General features: G+C 36.5%; 1 protein-coding gene across 2 annotated transcripts; it reads right to left on the minus strand.

The window, feature by feature from the left end:
• Positions 1-1,613: 1,613 nt before the first annotated feature.
• Positions 1,614-10,136, minus strand: LOC311085732 (uncharacterized protein). 2 transcript variants are annotated; one of them, XM_084118332.1, is made up of 4 exons: positions 9,928-10,136; positions 7,849-8,154; positions 7,518-7,652; positions 1,614-6,603 (listed from the first exon to the last, which is right to left on the minus strand). In XM_084118332.1, the coding sequence occupies exons 1-4, from the start codon at positions 10,067-10,069 to the stop codon at positions 6,455-6,457; spliced, it is 732 nt and encodes a 243-aa protein (XP_083974458.1). In that variant the 5' UTR covers positions 10,070-10,136; the 3' UTR covers positions 1,614-6,454. The 2 variants fall into 2 exon arrangements, with proteins under 2 accessions (XP_083974458.1, XP_083974459.1); XM_084118333.1 differs by having other exon boundaries at positions 7,518-7,625; positions 9,928-10,132.
• Between the last annotated feature and the right edge of the window lie 496 nt (positions 10,137-10,632).

Here is a 10,632-nt window from a genome sequence, read left to right on the forward strand (position 1 = left end):
CTTAAGATAGTCAGAGTCTTAAGTGCTTTGTGCAACGGTCTGATTTAGATGTCTATCTGAAGTCTGACTATCTACTATATCTAAGCCATAGTCAAAGTCTATCTTTGTGAAACCGGCCCCAGCACTGAATTTGCTAGATTTGGAATGCGTGACTACGGCTGACAATGCGCTATCGTTCCGGCCGTCTCAAGACGGATGAGAGATAAGAGAAAGTATTAGTCAGATGATCACAACAAATACGCTGTTCCAGAAATAGTCACTGAGAAATGGTCGAGGAGTTTCTGACAAGGGGAGACACAATCCATTCGGTCGTCACTAAGCAGCTACTCCCACCAAGCCTGCTGTAACACCACCCCTGTATTACTAAAAAAATATATAACACACGATAATTGTAATTTACACATTTATGATCTCATGAACTTAACATTGACATGAGTATGACTTACCGGTAAAATAGTGAATCACACCGCTCAGTGCACTCAATAGGGTGCAAATTACAGGCTTGCCGTAACGGATACGTTATCAATGAATTTACAGTCCTCCTCAGTCGCACTGTGAATTGAACGAGTCTTAAATTATCTTTTCTAACGCACGTTCAGAATTAAGCAGCTACCAACATTTCTTACCTCCCGAACGTAAACACTGCGTGCCAGGATGACGTCACTTCCAGAACGAGAATGACGCGCTCGCTTGGGCGCCATTCCCGTCCCTTTTTTATATCTGCCGCGCATACCCGGTCCGCCCCTAATCATTATCATGATGGAGCGCATCACCACATATATATATATACACAGTGCAATGCATAAGTGAATACACCCATGCTAAAGTTGACTAAAAAGAGGAATAAAAAATCATATTTTGGAAATTGAACTTAATGCCTTAATTTAAAAAATTAGGAAAAATCCAACCTTTAAGGACACCAATTTTCTTTGTGAATGAATAATGTATCGTAAATAAATAAATGTTCTTCCTTAAAATACATGGTGCATAAGTGAGTACACCCCTATGTTAAATTCCCATAGAGGCAGGCAGATTTTTATTTTTAAGTATTTAAAAAAAAAAAAAATTAGGATACTACGCATCCTGATAAAGTTCCCTTGGCCTTTGGAATTAAAATAGCCCCACATCATCACATAGCCTTCACCATACCTAGAGATTGGCATGGGGTACTTTCCATAAGATCATCTCTCAATGCAAATCAAACTAGCTTTTAGGCTAACTGAAATAAAATCATGCCAATCTCTAGGTATGGTGAAGGCTATGTGATGATGTGGGGCTATTTTAATTCCAAAGGCCAAGGGAACTTTATCAGGATGCATAGTATCCTAAAAATAAAATAAAAAAAATACTTAAAAATAAAAATCTGCCTGCCTCTATGGGAATTTAACATAGGGGTGTACTCACTTATGCACCATGTATTTTAAGGAAGAACATTTATTTATTTACGATACATTATTCAATCACAAAGAAAATTGGTGTCCTTAAAGGTTGGATTTTTCCTAATTTTTTAAATTAAGGCATTCCAAAATATGATTTTTTATTCCTCTTTTTAGTCAACTTTAGCATGGGTGTATTCACTTATGCATTGCACTGTATATATATATATATATATATATATATATATATATATATATATATATATATATATATATATAACGGTTAGTTTCAATCCTTGATTCTGAATAAGCTGTGCTTATTCACGATAAAACACGGCGTCAGAGACAGAGTCGGAGACAGAGCGCAACGCGTCATAATCTGAAGACCACGCCCACCAAGGGGGAAAACAAACCAACCGTCCCCATTGACTTTGCATTGCAAATTTCTTGCTTCTAACAAAAGACAGAAAAATGCCTAAAAGCTGCTATGTGACAAGGTGTACAGAAAACAAGGTAAGAAACCCAGAAATAAGTTTTCATAAGCTGTCGACCCCAAAAAACGAGCGTTTGAGGACATAAAAGTGGATACAGGCTGGAACGAATGGGTAAATTGTGGGATCCTGACACTCAGTATGCACTAAAAATACACTACATCTGCAGTAAGTTAAACATTTGGTCACTGGTGAGTCAAATATCCAAATGTCAGTTTTATATATTATATTTCTGTAAGATAAACTATCCTGTGTCGCCGATTACGGTCTCCTCCAGCGGACGTACGTTAGTTCTCAGAGTAATGAGACACGTGACGCTCTGTCTCAACTGCCTGTATCCACTTTTATGTCCTAAACACTCGTTTTTTGGGGTCAAGAGCTATAAAAACTTATTTTGGGGTTTTTTAGCTTGTTTTCTGTACACCTTGTCACACAGCAGCTTTTAGGCATTAGCCGCTTTCCGACCAAGTAGTTCTAGGAACTTAGTTCTAGGAACTGTCCACTTCTAAACAGTTCTAAGAACTACTCTCCCCCAAACTCGGTTTTGCTGTTTGCGTTCGCACTGGCCAAGTGGCCATACTAGGAACTAGTAGGAGGTGTAAGGGAGTGACGCAGCACGGCGACTTTTATTTTGACGGCGCGACGGACCTTTATATTGACGGCGCTGAGAACGCCAGAGCAAACAATGCTCGCATTCTCTGTGTTTATTAGTTAGCGATCTGTCTAACAGTACTGTTTAATATCTTATTAGATAGAACTGTTATAGAAAGTAGACAGTAGGCTATATGAAAAAAGGCTATTAGCCTACATAATCATGTTTGGATTGGTCCCCTCAAAGTTGCGTTTAATTTTCTCTTCAGCATTTAAGGTTTAGAGACCCATCTATCACTGTTTTCCATGTTTGTATAGTTAGTTTATGGAGTAAATATATAGGCTATAATCTGTGTGTTTACATTCTAGCTGTTTTTAAAATCGCGGGTGCTGGTGTTCCGCGTGCGTTCGGTCATCAGCGTACACTAACGTCACGGGTAGTTCCAGTGCTGGTTTAGACCCTACTCTGAAGTAGGATCTAAATTAGTTCCTACAAATGGAGTTCCTAGAACTAAAATCGTTCCTAGTTCCTGCGGTGCGAACACGCCGACATCCGGGTACTATAGCCTCCGGTCGGAAAGCGGCTATATGACCGCTTCACCCAATGGTTCTATGTATCACTACAACACCCCTAGCAACCACTCTTAGCAACTTAAACACATGTGCGATCTCATTGATATTGTGAGAGATCGAGAAAGCGAGTGTAAAGTTACCTGCATTCACAGTAGACATTGCATTTTCCTTCAGGTCAGTCCTATATTCATAATAAAATATTCAGTTTGAATGTCCGCTGCGATATCTTGTCGTTTTAACAGTTAACCGTTAAGGGGTTTTCCCGTGTCATCAGTCAGTTGCTCTTCCTTCTCCGTGAAAACAAGTTTGAGTCTTTTCAATATAAAAGTCTTCTCTACCAACTGACTCATTCATAAGACAGTCTTTGCCGCCATCTATTGGCGAAATAATGTATGTAACTTCTGTTGCTGTTTACGATCAGGGACTATTTTTTTCCAGCGGAAGGAATGCTTTTAGTGATTTTACTTCATGAAAGTTGCATAGATAAATATTTTTCGGCTTTAATATTTGTATTGTGTGGCAACCGTTTTATAAAAGCAATAAGGTACTCGAGGCAAGTGCTGTATCGTGAATAAGTAACGGCTGGGGTTACTTCATACAGCACAGCCTCTCGTACCTTATTGCTTACATATAAATATATATTCTTTTTATATTTTGTTTCGTTTACATTTTACATTTTAACGAGAGAACATCGTTCGTTTAGCCTTTGTCTTTTGTCCTGATGTATGTTGTCTATTGTTCCTTTGTAGTTTTTTTGTTACCTTTTTTTTTGTGTGTGTGTGTGTGGTGCAAGGGTGGCTCTGTGAGAGCACCCTAAATTCCGTTGTACCTCCACAGTGCAATGACAATAAAGGCTATTCTATTCTATTCTATTCTATTCTATTCTATTCTATTCTATTCTATTCTATTAATGTTAATTTCACCATTTACTATTAGCCAACATTATTGAAATCAAAAGTTGTATTTGTTAACATTAAGTATAATGCACTCTGAAGTAACATCAACAAACAATGAACAGCTGTATTTTTATTAGAAAAGATTAACAAAGATGAATAAATACAGTAACAAATGTATTGCTCATGGTTCATGTTAGTTATAGCTTAATACATTGAAGGGTGTGGATTGGAATCCACTGCTGCTTCAGTGTATATGAGTGATTATAATCAAGGTATTAATCAATATTTTTCCTTCTAAATATCAAATGAGTTGAATGACTTATCTGGAGATTTTATTTTGTTATTGAAGTTACCAGTGTCATTACTGAAATGTTCTTTACATGTATTCTTTTTAATGTCAGTATTTGATATTTGAATGCAGTAACAGTGCTTGCTCATTTAGCCTGGCTTCAAGAAATTAAATATGGACTTGTTTTGTGTTTGAGAAAGGTCTTCAACGTGTTAAATCACATAGGGGTCATTGAAGCCGATAGTTTAAGGGACCATTTCTTTGTTAAAGCCTTACTTTCCATTTAGACTAAAGTGTCCTATATCCTTGAGAAAAATAACTTATCTTGTTGTTTTGAGACGAGACTCCTGTAGAGTCTGGCCGAATCCAACCTTGGAAAAGCTGTGTGTCGGTATGTGTTAGTCTTCTTGCTTACAGGTTAAGGAACCACTGGCATTATTGGAGATTGACTGAGTTGTTGTTTGGGAAATACTGGCACCCAGAAACCCAAATCTGTGACCTGGAAGGTCACGACGTGCCTGACTTCAGGGTCCGAGTGTCAGCTGCATAATCTATGGAGATATGCTTCTGTCTATCTGTATATGTGTGGAAAATTACTATGTTTATATATTTCTTAGCCAATGAGAATCATTCAACCTGTAAGCAATAACGTAGCTGAGACCTTGGAAATGGTATAACTGCTGTGATCTTTATAAATGTAAGCGGGGCGGCCTACGAACTCCTGTGTGAGTCTTGAAGCTGACTTCTGCTGATGAAACTGCAAACTATCTTCAGTAAAACTTTTCTTACATTTGTTTATAATTCTGACTCTGGGTCTTCTTTCTAACATGTGGTCCTTGGGTCCTAAACTGTTAACCCCTAACAACATTCACTAATGTAAACAAATCAAACCAGTGGTAAAATCACAGCTTAAAAAAAAGAAAGAAAAAAAAAAACGGGGCAAGAAAGGATGCCAGTGTCCGTCGGCCACCACCGAAGACAAATTTTGACCCAGGAAAAACAAGAATTTTGACCCCTTAGCAAACAAGCGATTGCGCCTTCTTTAGAAAGTTAACTAGTCGCAAGTTTGCGGTAAAATGCAGTTGGGTTGTCGAGGTCAAAACATTATATAAGCTGTGAATCAATTAAAACTTATTAAAAATAATTTTCTTACACTGAATGTTTGGATTTTGTGAAGGTGTATTTAATATAATAAAGTTCTGTGTAACGAATTATTAACAAAGTAATTATTTTGAATAATTAACAAGGTGTTTATGTTTGGTTATAAGATTTTTTTTTTAACCGCTGCTGTATAAAGTGGATTATGCCAGTGTTCAAACTTTCTGTCATGATGTTGCAATCACAGTATGTCTTATTTTACTATTTTTATTTAGTAAGTGGTTAGTTCTTTTGTCGCCAAAGCATGATTTATTCACACTATTGTTCTAACATTATAACATATTCAACAACCAGTAAAGACAAAAATAGCATTTTATCTTAATTAGTAGGTTAAACATTTTATAGAATTCGAGTTGTCTAGATCCACTGGTCCACACTATGGTCTAGATCTATATTTGCACAGATTAACCGAGACATAAACATAAAGTTTAATATCCAAAAAAACATTAATCTTGTCTGCTATTTAGTATAGTGTAGTACTGTAATGATGAACAGTTCAGATGTTTCTCCTAATACAAATGACACTGCCGGAGCTCCACATATAATAGACTCTCATTGAACTACAACATGCACTGACCCGATGTAAAAACAGAGTGTGTTTGCATATTCAGTCATAAAGGGGAGCCAAAGCAGCATCTTCTGCATTATAATAATTGCTGTTGGAAAAGAATAGGAGTTTGCTTAAATCTTATTAATCAGACTTGTTTCCTTAAAGTAGATTAAATTAAAACCGTTTTGGACATGTAGAATGTGAAGTATGAGGTTTCTTTTCCCCTATTGACCTTAATTCCTCTACAAGCTGGACTCTTTTACAAACAGTTTCACTTCGCCTCACAAACTGAGCTGATAGTGAATCACGTGCATTCAGTGAATCACATGTCCACACACAACTGTTTGAACTATGTTGTTTTGTGACGTTATAAATGTAGACAGGAGAACGCTGAAAAACAATCTGTTGATAAATAGCTGTGCAAGGAACAGGAATTGTGCAGAGAATCAATGTAAGTTTGCTTTATATCTGCTTTATACATATCTGGAACTAAACCTTCTGCTCAATTCACACTGTTGGTCTGATTTGACTCAGTCTGACAGTGATGTCTGGTCTCTTCTTCTCTCACTTCTTGTAGATCTGATGTCATAAACCAGCACAGCAACAGTAGCCCCGCCCACCAGAGCAGAGACGACCAATTGAATCACAGCTTCAGTGAAACCACAACAGTGGACGTGGTCTGAGAAAAAGAAAAGAAAAATGCTATAAAGTTTCCATATAAAACGTATATCATGGTTTTGTGGGTTAGTAGGAGCCCAAGCATCTATTGGGAAGGCAATGAATCCACAAGCTTTTCCTTTTTCAGCAAAAAAAACATAAGCTAGGATTGTTTAATATTGGCAGTTCTACTCTTTTAAGGGCTGTCTTTAGTCTCAGTTCTCCTAGAAACGTGAGTGATTATGTGATTCTTTCTCCATGATCTATTTTCTCATTGAGTAGCCTACTAATGTTTTATAGAGCAGACCCAACACAGCTCTCGGACACGGGATTCACTTCTCTGTCGCTCCTCTGCTGTCTGTTCACAATTCATGTAAACTCACATACAAAAAAGCAAGCAAATGCCTTACCTCCCAATAGCCATAAACCATAAATCCCAGGGAATGCATGAGCTGATCAAATGTAAACCCTGAATGCAATGTAAATCACTTAAAAAATAGATAAAAGCATGACAAAAGCATCTTCCAAATGCATAGATTTTACTTTGCAATTTAATTGTGTTATGCAGTCGATTATAGGGTGCTCACCAGATGTAATATGAATCAACACCTATGTACTGCATCAATGCAATGTATATGTATTAGGTTTTAACTTCGATCAGGTGAAACCAGTCCTGCTGACCCACTCCGAGTGGGATTCGAACCGTGGCTTACGGCATGGGAGGCAAAAGACTGCAGCATAGCATCAATCGCTAGAGAGCTTCTTGAGATCAGGGGAGTGAGGTTTACCTGCACAGCTCTTACTAGCTCCATTACACAGGCCACTATGAACTAACAGTGAATTACAGAGTGAAAAACTAATATCACACTGATTGACCTGAACACATCTAACAGAGTTCTGCTCTGTAAATAAACACTAATATCATCAGTGATATACCTGAACTTGGCTGATAGAGTTCAGTAATGTTGTCATCCTCAGTCTGGGTGACGGTTGAATTGTTCACAGCCCAGCTGGACGTCACACAGTTTGAGCTTGATGATCTGTCTGATGATGAAGAAGATTGTGGAGTCACTGATAATGATAGATAACTGTGATGTCAGTCTCACACACTTCTGATCTTAATTAAAGCAGTCAATATCATAAAATGTGGATGTGCGGAATATTGAAAAGAATATAGAAAACAAAAACAAAATTAAAATATTACAATGACAAAGATACATTTCAAATGAAGAATGGTCAGTAAATTACGCCATAATGGTCAACTCACCATTGACAGTAACATTGAAACTTGTGTATTTGGTCTCTCCACTGAGAATTGTTAGTTGATAAAGTCCAGAGTCTGTGGTTCTGATGTTTGTGATGGTCAGAGATCCGGTTTGATCCAGTTTCAGTCTGTCTCTGAATCTCTCATCATACGTAGAGCTGGTTTGTGTGAGTCTGTTGACTTCAGCGATTCTTGTGCTTCCGAACGTCCACTGTATCATCAAATATTGCTGTGTTTCAGTAACATCAGTGTTTAGAGTGACAGAATCTCCCTCCATCACTGACACTGACTTCACTGCATCTGTCACATCTGGAAAACAAACAGAAATATACTTTGTCACAGACTAAAGGCCCGTTCACACCAAGAACGATATCTACAAAGATAACTAGGCCTATACCGCCAACAATAACTAACGTTTACACCAGCAGACCATATCGTTCTGTTTATTCTAAGCGTGTACTGCAGTTTTGTTGTCTTCCGCTTTAAATGCTCGCGCCCTTAACACAGAATGGATTCTGATTGGCTGTAAAATTATTTTATTGTTCATCAGCTGGAAAAAAAAAAAAAAAACATTCTGAAAGTAATTCAAACTATATTGTGTCTCTTTGCCATTATTGTTGTGGTGTGGACTCAAAAAAAAAAAAACATATATATATATATATATATATAGAACTATGTCTTTATCGTTATCGTAATTGGTGTGAATGGGCCACTAACATTTTCCACTAACATAAATGAAGTATTTGCACTGAAACGAGGCTTTGATGTGAGATCATATGTGACCCTTGATCACAAAACCAGTCACAAGTCGCACGGGTATATTTGTGGCAATAGCCAACAATACATTGATGGGCCATAATTATCAATTTTTCTTTTATGCCAAAAATTATTAGGATATTAAGTAAAGATCATGTTCCATGAAGATTTTCCTACCCTAAATATATAAAACATTTATTTTTGCGAGTGAATGCAGCACAATCGCGAACATAAATGGACAACTGTTTACATTTTTTTGTACCCTCAGATTCCAGATTTACAAATAGTTGTATCTCCGCCAAATATTGTCCTATCCAAACAAACCATACATCAATGGAAAGCTTATTTAATTCAGCTTTGAGAATGAATCTCAGTTTCAAAAAATGTACCCATGTGACTGGTTTTGTGGTCCAGGGTCACATATAAGAGATGAATAACAATGAAAGATCATCAGTATAAATTAAAAAAAGTTGCAAAATAAAAGAAGAAAAAAACAGACCATCAGACAGATTGTGGCTTGTGACAGAAAAATGACACAATATGGCTGTTCAGTATAATTTGAACAAAACTGTTATTGAAATTTTGAATAAAAGGCTCCAAGGCACACATATTAAATACATTTCTGGACAGCATCCGATAATCAAGGGCCCCTCGGCGTTGGCCCCAATCTATAATACATCCCTATGTACAATTAATATTTTATTTATCCAGGTCTATGCTATTGATTATATAATAAGAGCATTTGCAAGACTGCAGAAGTGTCAAGCTGTTTTGGGTGGTTCTGAAATTATTTGTTCCTCATTAATGGACACAAGCAATTCTTCTTTTTGAGTGGCATGTGATTTTTCTTTAGCACTTATTTTTGTGTACTAACAGAAGTGGAACATTAAAACACTCATCTGTGGATCAGCTGATTTAATGTTATTCAGTTTACATGTTATATTTACTGATTGGATCATGGACTAACTTAATTTGCATGAGAATATTAAACATTATTTTAAGAAATGTTATAAAGTGCCTTAAGATAAATTAATTTTGATAACATGTTATATGTTTTAAGAAGATAAACTTTGCATGTTATAATTTTATAAGAAGATAAACTTTGTTTTGAGCACCTACATTTAGTATTCCTTCAGCAAAATTACACATCAGGCTCCTAAACTAATAAATAAAATTGCTTTTTGTAAAGATATTAAAGTGATGAGAAACTGAAAACCTTTTTTTATTATTATTGAAACAACAGTAAAACAATCCTGAGTGGTTTTTAAACGGATGCTTAGTATCTAAAAGTACATGAAGTGAAGTCATAAAACATTAATAACTTACCAACCAGACGACACAAGCACACACAGAACAAAACAAAAGCTTTAAACATATTCCCCAGCCGTTTGCCAAACACTCTAACAACTCTGTAAATAATATCTGACAATGTCTCGTTCTCCCGTTTACTTTTGTCGTCAGTGCCCATGATGGTTCGCTAGCAGGCGTTCCCATTGCTGGTTGCCTAGTAACGATTATGATTGACATAAGTGGATGTCATGCTATGTTGTTGACATCGAAAAAGTTTTCTTACCGCAAAAAAAAAAAAAAAAAAAAAAAAAAAAAAACCTTTGGAGGGGTAATATTTGAGATAAGTTTGAGGTATGTATGATGACACAATATAGCAATACTTCTGTAAATAAACATAATATAAATTATCATTATAAGGCTACTCCAATGGCGATTAAATGATGATAGATAAATGAATGTGTCACATGACTATTTTTTGTTACCATTGTTTTAAAGGGTCATGAAACCCTAAACTAAATTTTATCAGAGGTATGTATGTTAAACATCATTGAAGACAATGCTAAATCTGTTATTGTAGGGGGAAACTGGTTATTTTTTCCCCGCTATTTGCGTCTTCCGGGTTTAAAATCTGCATCGTGTCCAAGAAGTATACACCGTAATCTTGCTCCAACAAAAGGAATTTATGAACCATATAGTGTAAACACGACTTTTCGAAACAGCCCTCCCTCCCCTGGAGGACGT

The sequence above is a fragment of the Abramis brama genome (assembly GCF_963993115.1).
Source record: "Abramis brama genome assembly, chromosome: 6".
Classification (NCBI taxonomy): Eukaryota; Metazoa; Chordata; class Actinopteri; order Cypriniformes; family Leuciscidae; genus Abramis; species Abramis brama.

Coding starts and splice junctions, on each gene's coding strand:
- LOC311085732 (XM_084118332.1), bottom strand. CDS start 10,069: ATGGGCACTGACGACAAAAGTAAACGGGAGAACGAGACATTGTCAGAT. Junction 7,653..7,848: donor TTTCAATGTTACTGTCAATG/GTGAGTTGACCA, acceptor TATCATTATCAG/TGACTCCACAATCTTCTTCA. Junction 6,604..7,517: donor ACTCTATCAGCCAAGTTCAG/GTATATCACTGA, acceptor TCTTTTTCTCAG/ACCACGTCCACTGTTGTGGT.